Source organism: Somniosus microcephalus, unplaced genomic scaffold (assembly GCF_052327205.1).
Source record: "Somniosus microcephalus isolate GS21.2 unplaced genomic scaffold, FLI_Smic_1.0 unresolved_chr3, whole genome shotgun sequence".
Lineage (NCBI taxonomy): Eukaryota > Metazoa > Chordata > Chondrichthyes > Squaliformes > Somniosidae > Somniosus > Somniosus microcephalus.
Window position 1 is genome coordinate 52766770 of NW_028225181.1, and position 27891 is coordinate 52794660.

General features: G+C 54.9%; 1 protein-coding gene across 1 annotated transcript; it reads left to right on the forward strand.

The window, feature by feature from the left end:
- Positions 1-27520, forward strand: LOC147091448 (tubulin beta chain). The gene is made up of 4 exons (XM_085976789.1): positions 1-143; positions 3819-3927; positions 6587-6697; positions 25268-27520. The coding sequence occupies exons 1-4, from the start codon at positions 87-89 to the stop codon at positions 26326-26328; spliced, it is 1338 nt and encodes a 445-aa protein (XP_085832915.1). The 5' UTR covers positions 1-86; the 3' UTR covers positions 26329-27520.
- The last annotated feature ends 371 nt before the right edge of the window (positions 27521-27891 follow it).

Sequence of the window (27891 nt, forward strand, 5' to 3'; positions counted from 1 at the left end):
TTAAAGGGACGAGAGCAGGTCGCAGATCGCGATTGCATTTGATTGAGGGGGGCAAGGCATTGCAAGAGGTCCAATTTCTGGGAAACATGAGGGAGATCGTCCACCTCCAAGCCGGCCAGTGTGGCAATCAAATCGGAGCCAAGGTATTGTGCAACTAGGGGGAACTGCAGATATTTCCAGTGTCTCTTATATTGGTTGCATGCCCCGATGGGGAAATTGCAAACGTGGGCTGAGACCATGAGGGGGGATGGGGCTAATGGAGGTCCTACCAAGGGTCCAAACATTCCCCAACAGAGGCAATCCTGCATTCGCCCTCCCTGATTAATTTAACCTCCCCTCCAGACCTCCCTCAGGATCTTGGGCTTCATAAATAGAGGTCCAGAGTACAAAAGTGTGGAAATTATGATGAACCTTTATAAAACACTGGTTCGGCCCCAACTGGGATATTGTGTCCAATTCTGGGCACCGCACTTTAGGAAGGATGTGAAGGCCTTCGAGAGGGTGCGGAAAAGATTTACGAGAATTATTCCAGGGATGAGGCACTTCAGTTCCGTGGAGAGTTATGTGGAGAGACTGGAGAAGCTGGGGTTGTTCTCCTTAGAGCAGAGAAGGTTAAGGGGGGAGATTTAATAGGGGTGTTCAAAATTACGAGGGGGTTTTAATGGAATAAAGAGGGAGAAATTGTTTGCACTGGGTAGCGGTGCTCAAAATCGTGAGGGGTCTGGACAGTGTAGATAGAGAGAAACTGTTCCCATTGGCGGATGGGTCGAGAACCAGAGGACACAGATTTAAGGCGATTGGCAGAAGAATCAAAGGCGACGTAAGAAAAAACTTTTTTACGCAGCGAGTGGTTAAGATCTGGAATGCACAGCCTGAGAGGGTGCTGGAGGAAGAGTCAGTTTTATCTTTGAAAAGGGAGTTGGATAAGTATCTGAAGGAAAGGAATTTGCAGGGCTACGGGGAAAGGACGGGGGAGTTGGGACTAGCTGAGAGTCAGCACGGGTTCGACGGGCCGAATGGCCGCCTTCCGTGCTGTAACTGCTCTATGATTCCCTGGTTCTATCTAAGGGAGGTTACTGGGAGCCACAGCCTTTCTGCTCAAGGCGTGGGGGGGGCGGAAGTTGAATTGCATCTCGAGGGGTGTTTTTTAATGTCCTGGGAAGCCCCAAGGTGGAAGGGAGGTGGGTTGGGGGCAAAGAGGTTGCGGTGGATTGATACCTGGCTCAATGAAACAGGTTCAAGTTCCAAGTCGGCGGGGTGGGAGGGGGGAAGGGTTGGGAGGTTGGAGGGAGGGAAGGGACCATTGGGAGTCACATCTCTCTCTGCTGGTGAGGGGAGGGGAGGAGTGGGAGTTATATAAAGCTCTGGTTAGACTCCATCTGGAGTAACAGTGTTCAGCTCAGGAAGGATATATTGGCCTTTGGAGGGAGTGCAGTGCAGATTTACCAGAACGATACCCGGACTTCAAGGGTTAAGTTACGACAACAGGTTGCATGAACTAGCTTCGTATTCCCTCGAGTATAGCAGATTACGGGGTGATGTAATGGTAATTGAGATGTTTAAGGTGATTAAAAAGTAGATTAACTTTGGTGTAGTCCTGAACAAGGGGGCGTAAACTTAAAATTAGAGCCAGGCCATTCAGGGGTGATGGCAGGAAGCAGTTCTTCACACAAAGGCTAAAGGGAACCTGACACACTCTCCCCCCCAAACAGCTGCTGAGGCTAGGGGGGTCAATTGAAAATTTCGAAACTGAGATGGACAGATTTTTGTTAGGTGAAGGTATTAAGGGCTACCGAGCCAAGGTTGGTGAATGGTGCTAAGATACAGATCAGCCGTGATCCGATGGAATGGCGGCACAGGCTCGTGGGGCTGAAGGGTCTCCTCCTGTTCCAAAGGAATCTCAAACTCCCTTCCTTATGAGATGGTGCAGAGGGATTCAAGTGGGGCTTCCCTGCCAAGGGTCATGGTGACCTCTACTGTGGGTGTGTCATAGCTGCCACCAGAGGGCAGTGCAGAGGGAGTTGGGGATGCTGCTACCTGGAGGAGCACCTGATTGTGCCTCAGTGCCATTCCCTAGATGGGGAGGGGCTTAGTGAGCCTCAGTGCCATTCCCTAGATGGGGGAGGAGATTAGTGAGCCTCAGCACCCTTCACTAGACGGGGGAGGGGCTTAGTCAGCCTCAGTGCCCTTCCCTAGATAGGGGAGGGGCTTAGTGAGCCTCTGCCATTCCCTAGATGGGGGAGGGGCTTAGTGAGCCTCAGTGCCATTCCCTAGATGGGGAAGGGGCTTAGTGAGCCTCAGTGCCATTCTCTAGATGGGGAGGGGCTTAGTGAGCCTCAGTGCCATTCTCTAGATGGGGGAGGGGCTTAGTGTCATTCCCTAGATGGGGAGGGGCTTAATGAGCCTCAGTGCCATTCCCTAGATGGGGGAGGGGCTTAGTGAGCCTCAGTGCCATTCCCTAGATGGGGAGGAGATTAGTGAGCCTCAGCACCCTTCACTAGACGGGGGAGGGGCTTAGTCAGCCTCAGTGCCCTTCCCTAGATAGGGGAGGGGCTTAGTGAGCCTCTGCCATTCCCTAGATGGGGGAGGGGCTTAATGAGCCTCAGTGCCATTCCCTAGATGGGGGAGGGGCTTAGTGAGCCTCAGTGCCATTCCCTAGATGGGGAAGGGGCTTAGTGAGCCTCAGTGCCATTCTCTAGATGGGGGAGGGGCTTAGTGAGCCTCAGTGCCATTCTCTAGATGGGGGAGGGGCTTAGTGAGCCTCAGTGCCATTCCCTAGATGGGGGAGGGGCTTAGTGAGCCTCAGCACCCTTCACTAGACGGGGGAGGGGCTTAGTGAGCCTCAGTACCATTCCCTAGATGGGGGAGGGGCTTAGTGAGCCTCAGTGCCATTGCCTACATGGGGGAGGGGCTTAGTGAGCCTCAGTGCTATTCCCTAGATGGGGGAGGGGCTTAGTGAGCCTCAGTGCTATTCCCTAGATGGGGGAGGGGCTTAGTGAGCCTCAGTGCCATTCCCAAGATGGGGGAGGGGCTTAGTGAGCCTCAGTGCCATCCTCTAGATGGGGCGGGGCTTAGTGAGCCTCAGTGTCATTCCCTAGATGGGGGAGGGGCTTAGTGAGCCTTAGTGCCATCCTCTAGATGGGGCGGGGCTTAGTGAGCCTCAGTGCCATCCTCTAGATGGGGAGGGCTTAGTGGCCCTCAGTGCCATTGCCTACATGGGGGAGGGGCTTAGTGGCCCTCAGTGCCATTGCCTAGATTGGGGAGGGGCTTAGTGAGCCTCAGTGCCATTCTCTAGATGGGGGAGGGGCTTAGTGGCCCTCAGTGCCATTGCCTAGATTGGGGAGGGGCTTAGTGAGCCTCAGTGCCATTCCCTAGATGGGGGAGGGGCTTAGTGAGCCTCAGTGCCATCCTCTAGATGGGGAGGGGCTTAGTGGCCCTCAGTGCCATTGCCTAGATTGGGGAGGGGCTTAGTGAGCCTCAGTGCCATTCTCTAGATGGGGGAGGGGCTTAGTGAGCCTCAGTGCCATCCTCTAGATGGGGGAGGGGCTTAGTGGCCCTCAGTGCCATTGCCTAGATTGGGGAGGCACATTGGTCCTCAGTGCCCTTCCCTAGATGGTGGGATTGAGGGATGGGAGAAAGTTGGGGAGGTGGGAGCGAGGGATATGAGGATAAGGTGAGGAATTGAGTCGGGGGATATGTGTGTGCAGTCTCGCGGAAATGTCAGCAACGTTGTGATCATTCCTCCTCCTGTAACCTTTTCTTTCTCTCTCTCTCTCTCTCTCTGTTTCTCTTTCTCTCTCTCTCTCTCTCTCTCACAGTTCTGGGAAGTGATTAGCGACGAACACGGCATCGACCCGACCGGGGCGTACCACGGCGACAGTGACCTCCAGCTGGAGAGGATCAATGTCTATTACAACGAGGCCACAGGTGAACCTCCCCACTGACCAGTATCAGCCCCTTTGGTCATTTCTCTCAAAGGAAATAAAACGGTCCCGGGGGAGGAGTGGGGTGGAGGGAGGTGCCCTCTGCTTTCACTTGACCCCCTTGGAAGCTCTTCCAGTATCTCACGAGCGAGAAGCTGGGCCTATTCCACGGAGGGGCTGAATGGGCCGACCCCTTGGGCCTCAGCTATTCACAATCTACATCAATGATTTGGATGAGGGGACTAAATGTAATATCTCCAAGTTTGCTGATGATACAAAGCTGGGTGGGAATGTAGGTTGTGAGGAGGATGCAAGGAGGCTGCAAGGGGATATAGACAGGCTAAGTGAGTGGGCAAGTACATGGCAAATGGAATATAATGTGGAGAAATGTGAAGTTATCCACTTTGGTAGGAGAAATAGAAAAGCAGAGTATTTTTTAAATGGTGAGGGATTGGGAAATGTTGGTGTTCAGAGGGACCTGGGTGTCCTTGTACACGAATCACTGAACATTAACATGCAGGTACAGCAAGCAGTTAGGAAAACCAATGGTATGTTGGCCTTTATTACAAGAGGATTTGAGTATAAGAGTAAAGGGCCTAGAAATTCAGTTGGGCGCGCCATCCGTTAGCGCCTTAGGAGGAGTAGATCTCGAGCGCTAGGCGCTTAGCGCCCGGGCGCAGCGCGATCTGCGCCTCGCCCCAACTTCAGTACACATTTAGCGCCGGCGCAAAGTCTTAGCGCGCGCCCTGCTGCGCGCGCAGATCATGACGTCATTTCGTCGTGCAACGCCCTTTGTGCGCCCCGAACCGGAACTTCACTCGCGCCGGCCCATTGTGCGCCGGGCGGCCCTAACGACTGTGAAGTGGAACGGTACACAGCCGATGGGGGCCGCGGGGAGCGCAAATTAAAGGGCCCTCCTGTACTAGAAATGGTACGGCTGGCTGGCTGGCTGGCTGGCTGGGAGAAGGAGGAAGGAGGAGGGAGGAGGGAGGAGGAAACCCTCCCCAAAACCACAAATACACCAGTGTCGGCCTTTCAAAAAAACAAATCCACCCTCCCCCTTTAAGAGCTCACCGGATCCAGAGTGTCTGCCGTCAATCAGCAGCTCGCCGCACCTGCCCTGCGCCCAACTTCCGGTTTAGCCCGCCGGCTTAGCGCCTAAAGAGAGGCGTGCAGCGCCAGTTTTAGCGCTCGAGCAAACTCTTAGGGCGAAGCTAATGAATATCGGAGAAGTGGCCTCGATTTGGCGGCGGGCGCAAACTTTAGCGGCCGCCCGACTTTACCGCCCCAAAAGTGGCTACAATGAATTTCTAGGCCAAGATGTCTTACTGCAATTCTATAGGGCCCTGGTGAGACCACACCTGGAGTATTGTGGACAGTTTTGGTCTCCTTACCTAAGGAAGGATATACTTGCCATAGAGGGAGTGCAACGAAGGTTCACAGACTGGTTCCTGGGATGGGGGGATTGTCCTACGAGCAGAGATTGAGTAGACTGGGCCTATATTCTCTAGAGTTTAGAAGAATGAGAGGGGATCTCATTGAAACATACAAAATCCTTACAGGTCTTGACAGGGTAGATGCAGGGAGGATGTTTCCCCCTGTCTGGGGAGTCGAGAACCAGGGGTCACAGTCTCAGAATAAGGGGTCGGCCATTTAGGACTGAGATGAGAAATTTCTTCACTCAGAGGGCGGTGAATCTTTGGAATTCTCTACCCCGGAGGGCTGTGGAGGCTCAGTCATTGGGTATATTCAAGACAGAAATCGATAGATTTTTGGATATTAAGGGAATCAAGGGATATGGCGATAGTGAAGGAAAGTGGAGATGAGGCAGAAGATCAGCCATGATCTGATTGAATGGCGGAGCAGGCTCGAGGGGCCAAAATGCCGACTCCTGCTCCTATTTCTTATGTTCCTGTGTAACAATTTTGAAGGGGCCTGAATGGGCCTGCTCCTGTTCCTGTGTCACAGGCTCGAGGGGAGGCTGAATGGGCCTCCTCCTGTTCCTGTGTAACAGGCTCGAGGGGAGGCTGAATGGGCCTGCTCCTGTTCCTGTGTCACAGGCTCGAGGGGAGGCTGAATGGGCCTCCTCCTGTTCCTGTGTAACAGGCTCGAGGGGAGGCTGAATGGGCTTCCTCCTGTTCCTGTGTAACAGGCTCGAGAGGAGGGTAAATGGGCCTCCTCCTGTTCCTGTGTAACAGGCTCGAGGGGAGGCTGAATGGGCCTCCTCCTGTTCCTGTGTAACAGGCTCGAGGGGAGGGTAAATGGGCCTCCTCCTGTTCCTGTGTAACAGGCTCGAGGGGAGGCTGAATGGGCCTCCTCCTGTTCCTGTGTAACAGGCTCGAGGGGAGGGTAAATGGGCCTCCTCCTGTTCCTGTGTAACAGGCTCGAGGGGAGGCTGAATGGGCCTCCCCCTGTTCCTGTGTAACAGGCTCGAGGGGAGGCTGAATGGGCCTCCTCCTGTTCCTGTGTAACAGGCTCGTGGGGAGGGTAAATGGGCCTCCCCCTGTTCCGCGATCGGATTAATCCCCTGAACCCGAAGGAATGCAAGCCAAGTTTTTGTGACTCTCCCTCCTCATGAATTGACCCTTCACCCTTCGCCCCTGCCCCAAAGGCCTCTGGGAGGACCGTCAGACTTGACATAATTCCCTGCTTTCTTTGAACAGGAGGAAAGTATGTCCCGCGAGCTGTACTGGTAGACCTGGAACCCGGAACCATGGACTCCGTGCGATCGGGGCCTTTTGGTCAGATTTTCCGCCCGGACAACTTTGTCTTCGGTAAGTGTAGAGGGCCTTCGATCGACAAGCTCTTGACTTTCACTTGATACAGGGATATCGGAACCAACAGTGAGTAGAGATCGAGTGAAAGAAGAAAGAACTAGCACCTCTCACCACCCCAGGATGTCCCAAAGCACTTTAATGCAATGGAGTGCTTTTTTTGACGGCTAGTCACTGTAAGATGTGCAGCCAATTTGCAAAGAGCAGTAACAATCAGTAATTTTTAAATTAATGATGCTGGTTGAGTATTGCCCCTCCGACAGTGCAGTGCTCCCTCAGTACTGCCCCTCCCAACAGTGCAGTGCTCCCTCAGTTCTGCCCCTCCCAACAGTGCAGTGCTCCCTCAGTACTGCCCCTCCGACAGTGCAGCGCTCTTGCAGTACTGCCCCTCCGACAGTGCAGCGCTCTCGCAGTACTGCCCCTCCGACAGTGCAACGCTCCCTCAGTACTGCTCCTCCGACAGTGCAGCGCTCCCTCAGTACTGCCCCTCCGACAGTGCAGCGCTCCCTCAGTACTGCCTCTCTGACAGTGCAACGCTCCCACAATACTTGCCGTCCGACAGTGCAGCACTCCCTCAGTGCTGCCCCTCTGACAGTGCAGTGCTCCCTCCGTACTGCCCCCTCTGACAGTACAGCGCTCCCTCCGTACTGCCCCCTCCGACAGTGCGGCGCTCCCTCAGTACTGCTCCTCCGACAGTGCAGCGCTCCCTCAGTGCTGCCCCTCCGACAGTGCAGCGCTCCCTCAGTACTGCTCCTCCGACAGTGCAGCATTCCCTCAGTACTGCCCCTCCGACAGTGCAGCATTCCCTCATTGCTGCTCCTCCGAGCATGCAGTGCTCCCTCAGTACTGCCCCTCCGACAGTGCGGCGCTCCCTCAGTACTGCCCTTCCCAACTGTGCAGTGCTCCCTCAGTACTGCCCCCTCCGACAGTGCAGCGCTCCCTCAGTACTGCCCTTCCGACAGTGCAGCGCTCCCTCAGTACTGCCCTTCCGACAGTGCAGCGCTCCCTCAGTACTGCCCTTCCGACAGTGCAGCGCTCCCTCTGTACTGCCCCCTCCGACAGTGCGGCGCTCCCTCAGCACTGCTCCTCCGACAGTGCAGCGCTCCCTCGGTACTGCCCCTCTGACAGTGCAGCGCTCCCTCGGTACTGCCACTCTGACAGTGCAGCGCTCCCTCAGTACTGCCCCTCCGACAGTGCAGCGCTCCCTCAGTACTGTCCCTCCGACCGTGCAGCGCTCCCTCAGTACTGCTCCTGCGACAGTGCAGTGCTCCCTCAGTACTGCCCCTTTGACAGTGCAGTGCTCCCTCAGTACTGCCCCTCCGACAGTGCAGCATTCCCTCAGTACTGCTCCTCCGACAGTGCAGCGCTCCCTCAGTATTTCCCCTCTAACAGTGCAGCGCTCCCTCAGTACTGCTTCTCCGACAGTGCAGCGCTCCATCAGTACTGCCCCTCCGACAGTGCAGCACTCCCTCAGTACTGCCCCTCCAACAGTGCAGCGCTCCCTCAGTACTGCTCCTCCGACAGTGCAGCATTCCCTCAGTACTGCTCCTCCGACAGTGCAGCGCTCCCTCAGTACTGCCCCTCTGACAGCGCAGCGCTCTCTCGGTACTGTCCCTCGGCCCCTCGAGCCTGCTCCACCATTCAATAAGATCATGGCTGATCCGATTACTCCACATTCCCGCCTACCGCCGATAACTTTTCACCCCCCTTGCTTATCAAGAATCTATACACCTCCGCCTTAAAAATATTCAAAGACTCTGCTTCCACTGCCCTCTGAGGAAGAGAGTTCCAAAGACTCACGACCCTCTGTGAGAAACAATTTCTCCTCATCTCTGTCTTAAATGGGCGACCCCTTATTTTTAAACAGTGACCCCTAGTTCTAGATTCTCCCACAGGAGGAAACATCCCCTCCACATCCACCCTGTCAAGACCCCTCAGGATCTTATATGTTTCAATCAAGTCACCTCTTACTCTTCTAAACTCCAGCAGATACAAGCCTAGCCTGTCCAGCCCTTCCTCATAAGACGACCCGCCCATTCCAGGTATTAGTCTAGTAAACCTTCTCTAAACTGCTTCCAACGCATTTAGATCCTTCCTTAAATAAGGAGACCAATACTGTACACAGTACTCCAGATGTGGTCTCACCAAAGCCCCGTACAACTGAGGCATAACCTCCCTACTTTTGTATTCAATTCCCCTCGCACAGAAAGAGGCCATTCGGCCCATCGTGTCTGTGCTGGCCGACAAAGAGCTATCCACCCTGATCCCACTTTCCAGCTCTTGGCCCGTGGCCCCGCAGGTTAAGACACTTCAAGCGCACATCCAAGTGCTTGTTAAATGCGGTGACAGTTCCTGCCTCGACCACCCTTTCAGGCAGCGAGTTCCAGAACCCCACCAGCCTCTGGGTGAAAAAAAAGTTCTCCTCAACTCCCCTCGCAGTCAGAAGGTTGTGGGTTCAAGTCCCACTCCAGGGACTTGAGCACATCAAGCTAGGCTGACACTCCAGTACTGAGGGAGTGCCACACTGCCGGAGGTGCCGTTATCCGGATGAGACGTTAAACCGAGGCCCCGTCCGTTCTCTCGGGTGGACGTAAAAGATCCCATGGCCACTATTTCGAAGAAGAGCAGGGGGGAGTTATCCCCGGTGTCCTGACCAACATTAATCTTCAACCAACGTAACAAAAACAGATGATCTGGTCATTATCACATTGCTGTTTGTGGGAGCTTGCTGTGCGCAAAATGGCTGCCGCATTTCCCACATTACAACAGTGACTACACTTCAAAAGTACTTAATTGGCTGTAAAGCGCTTTGAGATGTCCAGTGGTCGTGAAAGGCGCTATATAAATGCAAGTCTTTCTTGACCAATTACTTTAAACCTATACCCCCTGGTTATTAACCTCTTTGCTAAGGGAAATAGGTCCTTCCTATCCACTCTATCTAGGCCCCTCATAATTTTACCCACCTAAATCATGCCTCCCCTCAGCCTCCTCTGTTCCAAAGGAAACAACCCCAGCCTATCCAGTCTTTCCTCATAGCTAAAACTCCCCAGCCCAGGCAACGTCCTGGTAAATCCACTCTGAACCCACGCCAGTGCAATCACATCCTTCCTGTGATGTGGTGACCAGAACTTTAGGAAGGATGTCAAGGCCTTGGTAAGGGTTCAGAGTCGATTGACTGGATCGGTACCGGGGACGAGGGACTTTGGTGACATGGGGAGACTGGAGAAGCTGGGATAGTTCTCCTTAGAGCAGAGAAGGTTAAAGGGAGATTTAATGGAGGTGTTCCACATTAGCAAGGCTTTTGATGAAGTAACTGGGGAGAAGATTTTTCCAATGGCAGGAGGGATGGTAACAAAGGACGCAGATTTAAGATCATTTAAGAGAGGAGGAGAATTTATTTTCCTGAGTGCCCCAAGAGCTAGTTTACCTTACATGCCTTTGACTCCCCAGACTGGACTATTCCAACGATCTCCTGGTCAGCCTCCCATCGCCCACCCTCCCTAAACATCAGCTCATCCAAACCTCTGCTGCCCCGTGTCCTAACTCGTACCGAGTCCCCTTCACCCATCACCCACTGTGCTCACTGACTTGCATTGGTCCGGCAATGTCCCAATTTTATAAAACTCACCCTGGTTTTCAAATACCTCCATGGTGCCTTGCCCCCCCTCCCCTATTTCTGTAACCTCCTCCAGCCCCTACACCCATCCCTATCTCTGTAACCTCCTCCAGTCCCTACAATCCTCCCTACCTCTGTAACCTCCTCCAGCCCCTACAACCCTCCCTATCTCTGTAACCTCCTCCAGTCCCTACAACCCTCCCTATCTCTGTAACCTCCTCCAGCCCCTACAACCCTCCCTATCTCTGTAACCTCCTCCAGCCCCTACAACCCTCCCTATCTCTGTAACCTCCTCCAGCCCCGACAACCCTCCCTATCTCTGTAACCTCCTCCAGCCCATACAACGCTCCCTATCTCTGTAACCTCCGTCAGCCCTACAACCCTCCCTATATCTGTAACCTCCTCCAGCCCCTACAACCCTCCCTATCTCTAACCTCCTCCAGCCCCTACAACTTCCCTATCTCTGTAACCTCCTCCAGCCCCTACAACCCTCCCTATCTCTGTAACCTCCTCCAGCCCCTACAACCCTCCCTATCTCTGTAACCTCCACCAGCCCCTACAACTTCCCTATCTCTGTAACCTCCTCCAGCCCCTACAACCTCCCTATCTCTGTAACCTCCACCAGCCCCTACAACTTCCCTATCTCTGTAACCTCCTCCAGCCCCTACAACCTCCCTATCTCTGTAACCTCCTCCAGCCCCTACAACCCTCCCTATCTCTGTAACCTCCTCCAGCCCCTACAACCTCCCTATCTCTGTAACCTCCACCAGCCCCTACAGCCCTCCTTATCTCAGTAACCTCCACCAGCCCTACAACCCTCCATATCTCTGTAACCTCCTCCAGCCCCTACAACCTCCCTATCACTGTAACCTTCTCCAGCCCCGACAACCCTCCCTATCTCTGTAACCTCCTCCAGCCCCAACAACCATTCCTATCTCTGTAACCTCCTCCAGTCCCTACAACCCTCCCTATCTCTGTAACCTCCTCCAGCCCCTGCAACCCTCCATATCTCTGTAACCTCCTCCAGCCCCTGCAACCCTCCCTATGTCTGTAACCTCCTCCAGCCCCTCCAACCCTCCCTATCTCTGTAACCTCCTCCAGCCCCTACAACCCTCCCTATCTCTGTAACCTCCTCCAGCCCCTACAACCATCCCTATCTCTGTAACCTCCTCCAGCCCCTACAACCCTCCCTATCTCTGTAACCTCCGTGAGCCCTACAACCCTCCCTACATCTGTAACCTACTCCAGCCCCTACAAGCCTCCCTATCTCTGTAACCTCCGTGAGCCCTACAACCCTCCCTATATCTGTAACCTCCTCCAGCCGCTACAACCCTCCCTATCTCTGTAACCTCCTCCAGCCCCTACAACCTCCCTATCTCTGTAACCTCCACCAGCCCCTACAACCCTCCATATCTCTGTACCCTCCTCCAGTCCCTACAACCCTCCCTATCTCTGTAACCTCCTCCAGCCCTCTACAACCCTCCCTATCTCTGTACCCCCTTCAGCCCCTACAGCCATCCCTATCTCTGTAACCTCCCCCAGCCCCTACAACCCTCCCTATCTCTGTACCCCCTTCAGCCCCTACAGCCATCCCTATCTCTGTAACCTCCTTCAGCCCTACAACCCTCCCTATCTCTATAACCTCCTCCAGCCTCTACACACCTCCCTATCTCTGTAAGCTCCTCCAGCCCCTACAACCCTCCCTTTCACTGTAACCTCCTCCAGACCCTACAACCCTCCCTATCACTGTAACCTCCTCCAGCCCCCTACAACCCTCCCTATCTCTGTAACCTCCTCCAGCCCTAAAATCTCCCTATCTCTGTAACCTCCTCCAGCCCCAACAATCCTCCCTATCTCTGTAATCTCCTCCAGCCCATACAGCCCTCCCTATCTCTGTAACCTCCTCCAGCCCCTACAACCCTCCCTATCTCTGTAACCTCCTCCAGCCCATACAACCCTCCCTATCTCTGTAACCTCCTCCAGCCCCTACAACCCTCCCTATCTCTGTAACCTCCTCCAGCCCCTACAACCCTCCCTATCTCTGTAACCTCCTCCAGCCCCTACAACCCTCTCTATCTCTGTAACCTCCTCCAGCCCCTACAAACCCCCAGCTCTGTAACCTCCTCCAGCCCCTTCAACCTCCCTATCTCTGTAACCTCCACCAGCCCCCACAGCCCTCCCTATCTCTGTAACCTCCTCCAGCCCCAACAACCATCCCTATCTCTGTAACCTCCTCCAGCCCCCGCAACCCTCCCTATCTCTGTAACCTCCTCCAGTCCCTACAACCCTCCCTATCTCTGTAAACTCCTCCAGCCCCTACAACCCTCCCTATCTCTGTAACCTCCTCCAGCCCCTACAACCCTCCCTATGTCTGTAACCTCCTCCAGCCCCTCCAATCCTCCCTATCTCTGTAACCTCCGCCAGCCCCTACAACCCTCCCTATCTCTGTAACCTCCTCCAGCCCCTACAACCCTCCCTATCTCTGCAACCTCCTCCAGCCCCTACAACCCTCCCTATCTCTGTAACCTCCGTGAGCCCTACAACCCTCCCTATATCTGTAACCTACTCCAGCCCCTACAACCCTCCCTATCTCTGTAACCTCCATGAGCCCTACAACCCTCCCTATATCTGTAACCTCCTCCAGCCGCTACAACCCTCCCTATCTCTGTAACCTCCTCCAGCCCCTACAACTTCCCTATCTCTGTAACCTCCTCCAGCCCCCACAACCTCCCTATCTCTGTAACCTCCACCAGCCCCTACAACCATCCATATCTCTGTAACCTCCTCCAGTCCCTACAACCCTCCCTATCTCTGTAACCTCCTCCAGCCCTCTACAACCATCCCTATCTCTGTACCCGCTTCAGCCCCTACAGCCATCCCTATCTCTGTAACCTCCCCCAGCCCCTTCAACCCTCCCTATCTCTGTAACCTCCTCCAGCCCCTACAACCCTCCCTATCTCTGTAACCTCCACCAGCCCCTACAACCCTCCCTTATCTCTGTAACCTCCTTCAGCCCTACAACCCTCCCTATCTCTGTAACCTCCTCCAGCCTCTACACACCTCCCGATCTCTGTAACCTCCTCCAGCCCCTACAGACCTCCCTTATCTCTGTAACCTCCTTCAGCCCTACAACCCTCCCTATCTCTGTAACCTCCTCCAGCCTCTACACACCTCCCTATCTCTGTAAACTCCTCCAGCCCCTACAACCCTCCCTTTCTCTGTAACCTCCTCCAGCCCCTACAACCCTCCCTATCTCTGTAACCTCCTCCAGCCCCTACAACCCTCCCTATCTCTGTAACCTCCTCCAGACCCTGCAAACCTCCCTATCTTTGTAACCTCCTCCAGACCCTACAACCCTCCCTATCTCTGTAACCTCCTCCAGTCCCTACAACCCTCCCTATCTCTGTAACCTCCTCCAGCCCCTACAACCCTCCCTATCTCTGTAACCTCCTCCAGCCCTACAACCCTCCCTATCTCTGTAACCTCCTCCAGCCCTACAACCCTCCCTACCTCTGTAACCTCCTCCAGCCTCTACAACCCTCCCTATCTCTGTAACGTCCTCCAGCCTCTACAACCCTCACTATCTCTGCAACCTCCTCCAGCCCTACAACCCTCCCTATCTCTGTAACCTCCTCCAGCCCATACAGCCCTCCCTATCTCTGTAACCTCCTCCAGCCTCTACAACCCTCGCTATCTCTGTAACCTCCTCCAGCTCTCCAACCCTCCCTATCTCTGTACCTGCCTACAACCCTCCCTGTCTCTGGAACCTCCTCCAGCCCTAAAACCCTCCCTATCTCTGTAACCTCCTCCAGCCCCTACAACCCTCCCTACCTCTGTAACCTCCTCCAGCCCCTACAACCCTCCCTATCTCTGTAACCTCCTCCAGCCCCTACAACCCTCCCTATCTCTGTAACCTCCTCCAGCCCCTACAACCCTCCCTATCTCTGTAACCTCCTCCAGCCCCTACAGACCTCCCTATCTCTGTAACTCCTCCAGCCTCTACAACACTCCCTATCTCTGTAACCTCCTCCAGAGCCGACAGCCCTCCTTAACTCTGTAACCTCCTCCAACCCCTACAACCCTCTCTATCTCTGTAACTTCCTCCAGCCCCTACAACCCTCCCTAACTCTGTAATCTCCTCCAGCCCTACAAATCTCCCTATCTTTGTAACCTCCTCCAGCCTCTACAACCCTCCCTATCTCTGTAACCTCCTCCAGCCCCAAACAACCCTCCCTATTTCTGTAACCTCTTCCAGCCCCTACAACCCTCCCTATCTCTGTAACCTCCTCCAGCCGCTACAACACTCCCTATCTCTGTAACCTCCTCCAGCCCCGACAATCCTCCCTACCTCTGTAACCTCCTCCAGCCCCAACAACCCTCCCTACCTCTGTAACCTCCTCCAGCCTCTACAACCCTCCCTATGTCTGTAACCTCCTCCAGCCCCTACAACACTCCCTATCTCTGTAACCTCCTCCAGCCTCTACAACCCTCCTTATATCTGTAACCTTCTCCAGCCCCTACCATCCTCCCTAGCTCTGTAACCTCCTCCAGAGCCTACAACCCTCCTTATCTCTGTAACCTTCCCCAGCCCCTATAACCCTCCCTATCTCTGTAACCTCCTCCAACCCCTACAACCCTCTCTATCTCTGTAACTTCCTCCAGCCCCTACAACCCTCCCTAACTCTGTAACCTCCTCCAGGCCCTACAACCCTCCCTATCTCTGTAACCTCCTCCAGCCCCTACAACCCTCCCTTTCTCTGTAACCTCCTCCAGACCCTGCAACCCTACCTATCTCTGTAACCTCCTCCAGTCCCTACAACCCTCCCTATCTCTGTAACCTCCTCCAGCCCCTACAACCCTCTGTATCTCTGTAACCTCCTCCAGCCCCTACAACCCTCCCTTTCTCTGTAACCTCCTCCAGACCCTGCAACCCTCCCTATCTCTGTAACCTGCTCCAGCCCTCCACAACCCTCCCTATCTCTGTAACCCCCTCCAGCCCCTACAGCCCTCCCTATCTCTGTAACCTCCTCCAGCCCCTACAACCCTCCCAACTCTGTAACCTCCTCCAGCCCCGACAACCCTCCCTATCTCTGTAATCTCCACCAGCCCCTACAACCTACAACCCTCCCTATGTCTGTAACCTCCTCCAGCCTCTAACAACTCTCCCTATCTCTGTAACCTGCTCCAGCCCTCTACAACCCTCCCTATCTCTGTAACCCCCTCCAGCCCCTACAGCCCTCCCTATCTCTGTAACCTCCTCCAGCCCCTACAACCCTCCGTATCTCTGTAAGTTCCTCCAGCCCCTACAAACCTCCCTTTCTCTGTAACCTCATCCAGACCCTGCAACCCTACCTATCTCTGTAACCTCATCCAGTCCCTACAACCCTCACTATCTCTGTAACCTGCTCCAGCCCTCTACAACCCTCCCTATCTCTGTAACCCCCTCCAGCCCTCCCTATCTCTGTAACCTCCTCCAGCCCCTACAACACTCCCTATCTCTGTAACCCCCTCCAGCCCTCCCTATCTCTGTAACCTCCTCCAGCCCCTACAACACTCCCTATCTCTGTAACCTCCACCAGCCCCTACAACCTACAACCCTCCCTATCTCTGTAACCTCCTCCAGCCCCTACAACCCTCCCTATCTCTGTAACCTCCTCCAGCCCCTACAACCCTCCCTATCTCTGTAACCTCCACCAGCCCCTACAACCTACAACCCTCCCTGTCTCTGTAACCTCCTCCAGCCCCTACAACCCTCCCTATCTCTGTAACCTCCTCCAACCCCTACAACCCTCCCTATCTCTGTAATCTCCACCAGCCCCTACAACCTACACCACCCCGTATCTCTGTAACCTCCTCCAGCCCCTACAACCCTCCCTTTCTCTGTAACCTCCTCCAGACCCTACAAACCTACCTATCACTGTTATCTCCTCCAGCCCCTACAACACTCCCTATCTCTGTAAACTCCTCCAGCCCCTACATCCTACAACCCTCCCTATCTCTGTAACCTCCTCCAGCCCCTAGACCCCTCCCTATCTCTGTAACCTCTTCCAGCCCCTACAACCCTCCCTTTCTGTGTAACCTCCTCCAGACCCTACAACCCTTATCTCTGTAACCTCCTCCAGCCCAACACTCCATAACTCTGTAATATCCTGCAGCCCTACAACCCTCCCTATCTTTGTAACCTCCTCCAGCCTCTACAACACTCCCTATCTCTGCAACCTCCTCCAGCCCTACAACCCTCCCTATCTCTGTAACCTCCTCCAGCCTCTACAACCCTCCTTATCTTTGTAACCTCCTCCAGCCCTACAACCCACCCTATCTCTGTAACCTCCTCGAGCCCCGACAACCCTCCCTATCTCTGTAACCTCCACCTGCCACGACAACCCTCCCTATCTCTGTAACCTCCACCAGCCGCTACAACCCTCCCTATCTCTGTAACCTCCTCCAGCCCTACAACCCTCCATATCTCTGTAAATCCTCCAGCCCCTACAACCCTCCCTAACTCTGTAACCTCGTCCAGCCCCTACAACCCTCCCTATCTCTGCAACCTCCTCCAGCCCTACAACCCTCCCTAACTCTGTAACCTCCTCCAGCCCCTACAACCATCCCTGTCTCTGTAACCTCCTCTACCCTGCAACTCTCCCTATCTCTGTAACTTCCTCCAGCCCCTACAACCCTCCCTATCTCTGTAACCTCCTCCAGCCCCTAACAACTCTCCCCTATCTCTGTAACCTGCAGCCCCTACAACCCTCCCTATCTCTGTAACCTCCTCCAGCCCCTAACAACCCTCCCCTATCTCTGTAACCTGCAGCCCCTACAACTCTCCCTATCTCTGTAACTTCCTCCAGCCCCTACAACCCTCCCTATCTCTGTAACCTCCTCCAGCCCCTAACAACCCTCCCCTATCTCTGTAACCTGCAGCCCCTACAACCCTCCCTATCTCTGTAACCTCCTCCAGCCCCTACAACCATCCCTATCTCTGTAACCTCCTCTACCCTACAACTCTCCCTATCTCTGTAACCTCCTCCAGCCTCTACAACCCTCGCTATCTCTGTAACCTCCTCCAGCTCTCCAACCCTCCCTATCTCTGTACCTGCCTACAACCCTCCCTGTCTCTGGAACCTCCTCCAGCCCTAAAACCCTCCCTATCTCTGTAACCTCCTCCAGCCCCTACAATCCTCCCTATCTCTGTAACCTCCTCCAGCCCCTACAGACCTCCCTATCTCTGTAACTCCTCCAGCCTCTACAACACTCCCTATCTCTGTAACCTCCTCCAGAGCCGACAACCCTCCTTAACTCTGTAACCTCCTACAACCCCTACAACCCTCTCAATCTCTGTAACTTCCTCCAGCCCCTACAACCCTCCCTAACTCTGTAATCTCCTCCAGCCCTACAACCCTCCCTATCTCTGTAACCTCCTCCAGCCTCTACAACCCTCCCTATCTCTGTAACCTCCTCCAGCCCCTAACAACCCTCCCTATTTCTGTAACCTCTTCCAGCCCCTACAACCCTCCCTATCTCTGTAACCTCCTCCAGCCGCTACAACACTCCCTATCTCTGTAACCTCCTCCAGCCCCAACAACCCTCCCTACCTCTGTAACCTCCTCCAGCCTCTACAACCCTACCTATCTCTGTAACCTCCTCCAGCCCTAAAACCTTTCCTACCTCTGTAACCTCCTCCAGCCTCTACAACACTCCCTATCTCTGTAACCTCCTCCAGCCTCTACAACACTCCCTATCTCTGTAACCTCCTCCAGCCCCTACAACCCTCCTTATATCTGTAACCATCTCCAGCCCCTATAACCCTCCCTATCTCTGTAACCTCCTCCAACCCCTACAACCCTCTCTATCTCTAACTTCCTCCAGCCCCTACCATCCTCCCTAGCTCTGTAACCTCCTCCAGAGCCTACAACCCTCCTTATCTCTGTAACCTTCCCCAGCCCCTATAACCCTCCCTATCTCTGTAACCTCCTCCAACCCCTACAACCCTCTCTATCTCTGTAACTTCCTCCAGCCCCTACAACCCTCCCTAACTCTGTAACCTCCTCCAGGCCCTACAACCCTCCCTATCTCTGTAACCTCCTCCAGCCCCTACAACCCTCCCTTTCTCTGTAACCTCCTCCAGACCCTGCAACCCTACCTATCTCTGTAACCTCCTCCAGTCCCTACAACCCTCCCTATCTCTGTAACCTCCTCCAGCCCCTACAACCCTCTGTATCTCTGTAACCTCCTCCAGCCCCTACAACCCTCCCTTTCTCTGTAACCTCCTCCAGACCCTGCAACCTTCCCTATCTCTGTAACCTGCTCCAGCCCTCCACAACCCTCCCTATCTCTGTAACCCCCTCCAGCCCCTACAGCCCTCCCTATCTCTGTAACCTCCTCCAGCCCCTACAACCCTCCCAACTCTGTAACCTCCTCCAGCCCCGACAACCCTCCCTATCTCTGTTATCTCCACCAGCCCCTACAACCTACAACCCTCCCTATGTCTGTAACCTCCTCCAGCCCCTACAACCCTCCCTATCTCTGTAACCTCCTCCAACCCCTACAACCCTCCCTATCTCTGTAATCTCCACCAGCCCCTACAACCTACAACCCTCCCTATCTCTGTAACCTCCTCCAGACCCTACAACCCTTGTCTCTGTAACCTCCTCCAGCCCAACACTCCATATCTCTGTAACCTCCTCCAGCCCTACAACCCTCCCTATCTCTGTAACCTCCTCCAGCCTCTACAACCCTCCCTATCTCTGCAACCTTCTCCAGCCCCTAACAACCCGCCCTATCTCTGTAACCTCCACCAGCCCCTACAACCCTCCCTATCTCTGTAACCTCCTCGAGCCCGACAACCCACCCTATCTCTGTAACTTCTGCCAGCCCTTCAACCCTCCCTAACTCTGCAGCCTCCTCCAGCCCCTACAACCATCCCTATCTCTGTAACCTCCTCTACCCTACAACCCTCCCTATCTCTGTAACTTCCTCCAGCCCCTACAACCCACCCCTATCTCTGTAACCTCCTCCAGCCTCTACAACCCTCACTATCTCTGTAACCTCCTCCAGCAGAACAACCCTCCGTATCTCTGTACCCGCCTACAACCCTCCCTATCTCTGGAACCTCCTCCAACCGCTACAACCGTCCCTATCTCTGTAACCTCCTCCAGCCCGTACAATCCTCCCTATCTCTGTAACCTCCTCCAGCCTCTACAACCCTCCCTATCTCAGTAATCACCTCCAGCCCCAACAACCCTCCCTATCTCTGTAACCTCTTCCAGCACCTACAACCCTCCTTATCTCTGTAACCTCCTCCAGCCCCTACAACCCTCCCTATCTCTGTAACCTCCTCTAGCCCTACAACCCTCCTTATCTCTGTAACCGCCTCCAGCCCTACAACTCTCCCTATCTTTGTAACCTCCTCCAGCCCTACAACCCTCCCTATCTCTGTAACCTCCTCGAGCCCCGACAACCCTCCCTATCTCTGTAACCTCCACCTGCCCCTACAACCCTCCCTATCTCTGTAACCTCCACCAACCCCTACAACCCTGCCTATCTCTGTAACCTCCTCCAGCCCCCACAACCATCCCTATCTCTGTATCCTCCTCTACCCTACAACTCTCCCTATCCCTGTAACTTCCTCCAGCCCCTACAACCTTCCCTATCTCTGTAACCTCCTCCAGCCCCTAACAACTCTCCCCTATCTCTGTAACCTGCAGCCCCTACAACCCTCCCTATCTCTGTAACCTCCTCCAGCCTCTAACAACTCTCCCTATCTCTGTAACCTGCTCCAGCCCTCTACAACCCTCCCTATCTCTGTAACCCCCTCCAGCCCCTACAGCCCTCCCTATCTCTGTAACCTCCTCCAGCCCCTACAACCCTCCGTATCTCTGTAAGTTCCTCCAGCCCCTACAAACCTCCCTTTCTCTGTAACCTCATCCAGACCCTGCAACCCTACCTATCTCTGTAACCTCATCCAGTCCCTACAACCCTCACTATCTCTGTAACCTGCTCCAGCCCTCTACAACCCTCCCTATCTCTGTAACCCCCTCCAGCCCTCCCTATCTCTGTAACCTCCTCCAGCCCCTACAACACTCCCTATCTCTGTAACCTCCACCAGCCCCTACAACCTACAACCCTCCCTATCTCTGTAACCTCCTCCAGCCCCTACAACCCTCCCTATCTCTGTAACCTCCTCCAACCCCTACAACCCTCCCTATCTCTGTAATCTCCACCAGCCCCTACAACCTACACCACCCCGTATCTCTGTAACCTCCTCCAGCCCCTACAACCCTCCCTTTCTCTGTAACCTCCTCCAGACCCTACAAACCTACCTATCACTGTTATCTCCTCCAGCCCCTACAACACTCCCTATCTCTGTAAACTCCTCCAGCCCCTACAACCTACAACCCTCCCTATCTCTGTAACCTCCTTCAGCCCTACAAACCTCCCTATCTCTGTAACCTCCTCCAGCCCCTAGACCCCTCCCTATCTCTGTAACCTCCTCCAGCCCCTACAACCCTCCCTTTCTCTGTAACCTCCTCCAGACCCTACAACCCTTATCTCTGTAACCTCCTCCAGCCCAACACTCCATATCTCTGTAATATCCTGCAGCCCTACAACCCTCCCTATCTTTGTAACCTCCTCCAGCCTCTACAACACTCCCTATCTCTGCAACCTCCTCCAGCCCTACAACCCTCCCTATCTCTGTAACCTCCTCCAGCCTCTACAACCCTCCTTATCTTTGTAACCTCCTCCAGCCCTACAACCCTCCCTATCTCTGTAACCTCCACCTGCCACGACAACCCTCCCTATCTCTGTAACCTCCACCAGCCGCTACAACCCTCCCTATCTCTGTAACCTCCTCCAGCCCTACAACCCTCCATATCTCTGTAAATCCTCCAGCCCCTACAACCCTCCCTAACTCTGTAACCTCCTCCAGCCCCTACAACCCTCCCTATCTCTGCAACCTCCTCCAGCCCTACAACCCTCCCTCACTCTGTAACCTCCTCCAGCCCCTACAACCATCCCTGTCTCTGTAACCTCCTCTACCCTGCAACTCTCCCTATCTCTGTAACTTCCTCCAGCCCCTACAACCCTCCCTATCTCTGTAACCTCCTCCAGCCCCTAACAACCCTCCCCTATCTCTGTAACCTGCAGCCCCTACAACTCTCCCTATCTCTGTAACTTCCTCCAGCCCCTACAACCCTCCCTATCTCTGTAACCTCCTCCAGCCCCTAACAACCCTCCCCTATCTCTGTAACCTGCAGCCCCTACAACCCTCCCTATCTCTGTAACCTCCTCCAGCCCCTACAACCATCCCTATCTCTGTAACCTCCTCTACCCTACAACTCTCCCTATCTCTGTAACCTCCTCCAGCCTCTACAACCCTCGCTATCTCTGTAACCTCCTCCAGCTCTCCAACCCTCCCTATCTCTGTACCTGCCTACAACCCTCCCTGTCTCTGGAACCTCCTCCAGCCCTAAAACCCTCCCTATCTCTGTAACCTCCTCCAGCCCCTACAATCCTCCCTATCTCTGTAACCTCCTCCAGCCCCTACAGACCTCCCTATCTCTGTAACTCCTCCAGCCTCAACAACACTCCCTATCTCTGTAACCTCCTCCAGAGCCGACAACCCTCCTTAACTCTGTAACCTCCTCCAACCCCTACAACCCTCTCTATCTCTGTAACTTCCTCCAGCCCCTACAACCCTCCCTAACTCTGTAATCTCCTCCAGCCCTACAACCCTCCCTATCTCTGTAACCTCCTCCAGCCTCTACAACCCTCCCTATCTCTGTAACCTCCTCCAGCCCCTAACAACCCTCCCTATTTCTGTAACCTCTTCCAGCACCTACAACCCTCCTTATCTCTGTAACCTCCTCCAGCCCAACACTCCATATCTCTGTAAAATCCTGCAGCCCCTACAACTCTCCTTATTTCTGTAACCGCCTCCAGCCCTACAACCCTCCCTATCTCTGTAACCTCCTCGAGCCCCGACAACCCTCCCTCTCTCTATAACCTCCTCCAGCCCTACAACCCTCCATATCTCTGTAACCTCCTCCAGCCTCTACAATCCTCCCTATCTCTGCAACCTCCTCCAGCCCCTAACAACCCTCCCTATCTATGTAACCTCCACCTGCCCCTACAACCCTCCCTATCTCTGTAACCTCCACCAGCCCCTACAACCCTCCCTAACTCTGTAACCTCCTCCAGCCTCTACAACCATCCCTATCTCTGTAACCTCCTCTCCCCTACAACCCTCCCTATCTCTGTAACTTCCTCCAGCCCCTACAACCCTCCCTATCTCTGTAACCTCCTCTACCCTACAACCCTCCCTATCCCTGTAACCTCCTCCAGCCCCTACAACCCTCCCTATCTCTGTAACCTCCTCCAGCCCCTACAACCCTCCCTATCTCTGTAACCTCCTCCAGCCCCTACAACCCTCCCTATCCCTGTAACCTCCTCCAGCCCCTACAACCCTCCCTATCTCTGTAACCTCCTCCAGCCCCTACAACCCTCCCTATCTCTGTAACCTCCTCCAGCCCCTACAACCCTCCCTATCTCTGTAACCTCCTCCAGCCCCTACAACCCTCCCTATCTCTGTAACTTCCTCCAGCCCCTACAACCCTCCCCTATCTCTGTAACCTCCTCCAGCCTCTACAACCCTCACTATCTCTGTAACCTCCTCCAGCCCTACAACCCTCCCTATCTCTGTACCCTCTTCCAGCCCCTACAACCCTCCCTTTCTCTGTAACCTCCTCCAGTCTCTACAACCCTCCCTATCTCTGTAACCTCCTCCGCCCCTCCAACCCTCCCTAGCTCTGTAACCTCCTCCAGCCCCTACAACCCTCCCTAGCTCTGTAACCTCCTCCAGCCCCTACAACCATCCCTATCTCTGTAACCTCCTCCAGCCCCTACAACCCTCCCTATCCCTGTAACCTCCTCCAGCCCCTACAACCCTCCCTAGCTCTGTAACCTCCTCCAGCCCCTACAACCCTCCCTATCTCTGTAACCTCCTCCAGCCCCTACAACCCTCCCTATCTCTGTAACCTCCTCCAGCCCCTACAACCCTCCCTATCTCTATAACTTCCTCCAGCCCCTACAACCCTCCCTATCTCTGTAACTTCCTCCAGCCCCTACAACCCTCCCCTATCTCTGTAACCTCCTCCAGCCTCTACAACCCTCACTATCTCTGTAACCTCCTCCAGCCCTACAACCCTCCCTATCTCTGTACCCTCTTCCAGCCCCTACAACCCTCCCTTTCTCTGTAGCCTCCTCCAGCCCCTCCAACCCTCCCTAGCTCTGTAACCTCCTCCAGCCCCTACAACCCTCCCTAGCTCTGTAACCTCCTCCAGCCCCTACAACCCTCCCTATCTCTGTAACCTCCTCCAGCCCCTACAACCCTCCCTATCCCTGTAACCTCCTCCAGCCCCTACAACCCTCCCTAGCTCTGTAACCTCCTCCAGCCCCTACAACCCTCCCTATCTCTGTAACCTCCTCCAGCCCCTACAACCCTCCCTATCTCTGTAACCTCCTCCAGCCCCTACAACCCTCCCTATCTCTGTAACCTCCTCCAGCCCCTACAACCCTCCCTATCCCTGTAACCTCCTCCAGCCCCTACAACCCTCCCTATCTCTGTAACCTCCTCCAGCCCCTACAACCCTCCCTATCTCTGTAACCTCCTCCAGCCCCTACAACCCTCCCTAGCTCTGTAACCACCTCCAGCCCCTACAACCCTCCCTATCTCTGTAACCTCCTCCAGCCCCGACAACCCTCCCTACCTCTGTAACCTCTTGCGCATCCCCCTGATTGCCATCTCTCCACCATTGGTGGCCGTGCCTTCTGTTGTCGAGGCCCTAAGCTCTGGAATTCCCTCCCTAAACCTCTCTGCCTCTCTTTATTCCTTTAAGATGCTCCTTAAAACCGACCTCATTGACCAAACCTGTCCTAGTATTGCCTTGTGTACCCGGTGTCCCATTGTGTTTGGTTTACACTGCTGTGAAGCGCCTTGGGACCATTTACTACGTTAAACGCACTGTAGAAATACACAATGTTGTTGTTGTTGCATGACCTGGCTTAGGGGCTCATTACCTCCTCTTCACGATTCCTCAAGGATCTAGTCTGCCCCTACGTGACCTGGGATTGTGACTCATCTCTCTCGGTATCTCTCACTCTCTCTCTCTGTCGCTCTCTCTCTCTCTCTCTCTCTGTCTGTCTCTCGCTCTCATCTCTCTCGGTATCTCTCGCTCTCTCTCTCTCATTCTCACTCTCGCTCTCTCTCTCTGTCTCTCTCTCTCTCACTCTCTCTCTGGCTCTGTCTCTCTGGCTCTGTCTCTCTCTGGCTCTGTCTCTCTCTCTCTCTGTCGCTCTCTCTCTCTGTCGCTCTCTCTCTCTGTCGCTCTCTCTCTCTGTCGCGCGCTCTCTCTGTCGCGCGCTCTCTCTGTCGCGCGCTCTCTCTGTCACGCGCTCTCTCTGTCGCGCGCTCTCTCTGTCGCGCTCGCTCTCTCTGTCGCTCTCTCTCTCTCTGTCGCTCTCTCTCTCTCTGTCTCGCTCTCTCTCTCTCTGTCTCGCTCTCTCTCTCTCTGTCTCGCTCTCTCTCTCTCTGTCTCGCTCTCTCTCTCTCTGTCTCGCTCTCTCTCTCTCTGCCTCGCTCTCTCTCTCTCTGCCTCGCTCTCTCTCTCTCTGCCTCGCTCTCTCTCTCTCTCTGTCTCGCGCTCTCTCTCTCTCTGTCTCGCGCTCTCTCTCTCTCTGTCTCACGCTCTCTCTCTCTCTGTCTCGCGCTCTCTCTCTCTCTGTCTCGCGCTCTCTCTCTCTCTGTCTCGCGCTCTCTCTCTCTCTGTCTCGCGCTCTCTCTCTCTCTGTCTCGCGCTCTCTCTCTCTCTGTCTCGCGCTCTCTCTCTCTCTGTCTCGCGCTGTCTCGTCCACCTTGAACGCCTCTGTGAATCACCCCTTCCCTCATCTCGTTGCAGGCCAGAGCGGAGCGGGTAACAACTGGGCCAAGGGCCACTACACCGAGGGCGCCGAGCTGGTGGACTCCGTGCTGGACGTGGTGAGGAAGGAGGCCGAGAGCTGCGACTGCCTGCAGGGCTTCCAGCTGACCCACTCCCTGGGCGGGGGCACTGGCTCGGGCATGGGCACCCTGATGATCAGCAAGATCCGGGAGGAGTACCCCGACCGCATCATGAACACCTTCAGCGTGGTGCCCTCGCCCAAGGTCTCCGACACGGTGGTGGAGCCCTACAACGCCACCCTCTCGGTCCACCAGCTGGTGGAGAACACCGACGAGACCTTCTGCATCGACAATGAGGCCCTGTACGACATCTGCTTCCGCACCCTTAAGCTGACCACCCCCACCTACGGGGACCTCAACCACCTGGTCTCCGCCACCATGAGCGGCATCACCACCTGCCTGCGCTTCCCGGGCCAGCTCAACGCCGACCTGCGCAAGCTGGCGGTCAACATGGTCCCCTTCCCCCGTCTGCACTTCTTCATGCCCGGCTTTGCCCCCCTGACCAGCCGGGGCAGCCAGCAGTACCGGGCCCTGACCGTGCCCGAGCTGACCCAGCAGATGTTCGACGCCAAGAACATGATGGCAGCCTGCGACCCCCGCCACGGCCGCTACCTGACGGTGGCCGCTATCTTCCGCGGCCGCATGTCCATGAAGGAGGTGGACGAGCAGATGCTCAACGTCCAGAACAAGAACAGCAGCTACTTCGTGGAGTGGATCCCCAATAACGTCAAGACCGCCGTCTGCGACATCCCCCCCCGGGGCCTCAAGATGTCCGCCACCTTCATCGGCAACAGCACCGCCATCCAGGAGCTCTTCAAGCGCATCTCCGAGCAGTTCACCGCCATGTTCCGCCGCAAGGCCTTCCTGCACTGGTACACCGGCGAGGGCATGGACGAGATGGAGTTCACCGAGGCCGAGAGCAACATGAATGACCTGGTGTCTGAGTACCAGCAGTACCAGGACGCCACGGCTGAGGAGGAGGGCGAGTTCGAGGAGGAGGAGGGCGACGAGGCCGCTTGACCTCCCTCGGGGTGGGAGGAGGTCCAGTGGGTTGGGGGGGGGGGTCATCCTGAGGGAGGAGGCCTCGTTTTCTCAACTTCAACACTCTCTCGCTCTTTCTTTCTTTCTCTCTGTCTCTCAAAATGGACGCCGTGGCCAGGACGTGACTTGGTCCAAAAATGGCCGCTCCCAGGCTCCAGGCTGTGCCCTCATCAACATGCAAGCCGCGGCCAGCAAGTGACTTGGTCCAAAAATGGCCGCTCTCAGGCTGTGTCCTCATCAACATGGACGCCGAGGCCAGCAAGTGACTTGGTCCAAAAATGGCCGCTCTCAGGCTGTGTCCTCATCAACATGGACGCCGCGGCCAGCAAGTGACTTGGTCCAAAATGGCCGCTCCCAGGCTGTACCCTCATCAACATGGACGCCGCGGCCAGCAAGTGACTTGGTCCAAAATGGCCGCTCCCAGGCGGCGCCCTCATCAACATGGGCGCCACAGCCAGGAAGTGGCACCACCAAAAATTGCCACTCCCAGCATTTACCCTGTCAAGCCCCTTAAGAATTTTACATGTTTCAATGAGCTCACCCGCAAGGTGCACTGCAGCAACTCGCCAAGGCTCCTTCAGCAGCACCTCCCAAACCCGCGACCTCTTCCACCTAGAAGGACAAGGGCAGCAGGTGCATGGGAACACCACCACCTCCAAGTTCCCCTCCAAGTCACACACCATCCTGCCTTGGAAATACCTCGGCCGTTGCTTCATCGTCGCTGGGTGAAAAACCTCCCGACCAACTGTACCAAAACCCTTCTAGTCCAAATATTTATCCCTCATCCAACATCACTTCAAAAAAAAAAATGAAACTGATCGTCTGGTCATTATCTCATTGCTGCTCATGGGAGCTTGCTGTGCACAGATTGGCTGCCGCCTTTCCCTGCATTACAGCATTCAAAATAAGTACTTAATTGGCTGTAGAGAGCTTTGGGACATCCTGCGGTCATGAAAGGCGCTGTATATAAATGCTTTTTCCTTCTTTCACCCCTCTCGCTGGTCCTACCGCCATGAATCTCTGCTGCTCTCTCTCCGGGGCCTACTCATCCTCCCTAAATTAATGGGCCCCAAACTGGAGGTGTTGCTCGAACCAATGATCTGTGTCAGTTTTACTATTACCTCTTTGCTTTTGTACTCTGTGCCTGCTGTTTATTAAACCTGACATTATAGACCTGCTCTCACTTCCATATCAGGGGGCTTCCCAAGCATTGTGCCACAGTTTTTCAAGGGGTTCGGGTGGTGGGGGTGCGGGAGGTTGTGTGAGAGCGAGAGACAGAGGGTGGAGAGATGTTGGTGCCTATCTCCCAGCAGCTGCCCCCGCCACCACCGGCGTACCGTGGCTGCAGTGTGCGCACCATCTACAAGATGCACTGCAGCAACTTGCCAAGGCTTCTTCGGCAGCACCTCCCAAACCCGCGACCTCTTCCACCTAGGGAATGGGGAAATCTTAGCTACAAGGACAGGTTGGAGAAGCTGGGATTTGTTTTCCTTAGAGCAAAGAAGGTTGAGGGATGATTTGATAGAGGTGTACAAGATTATG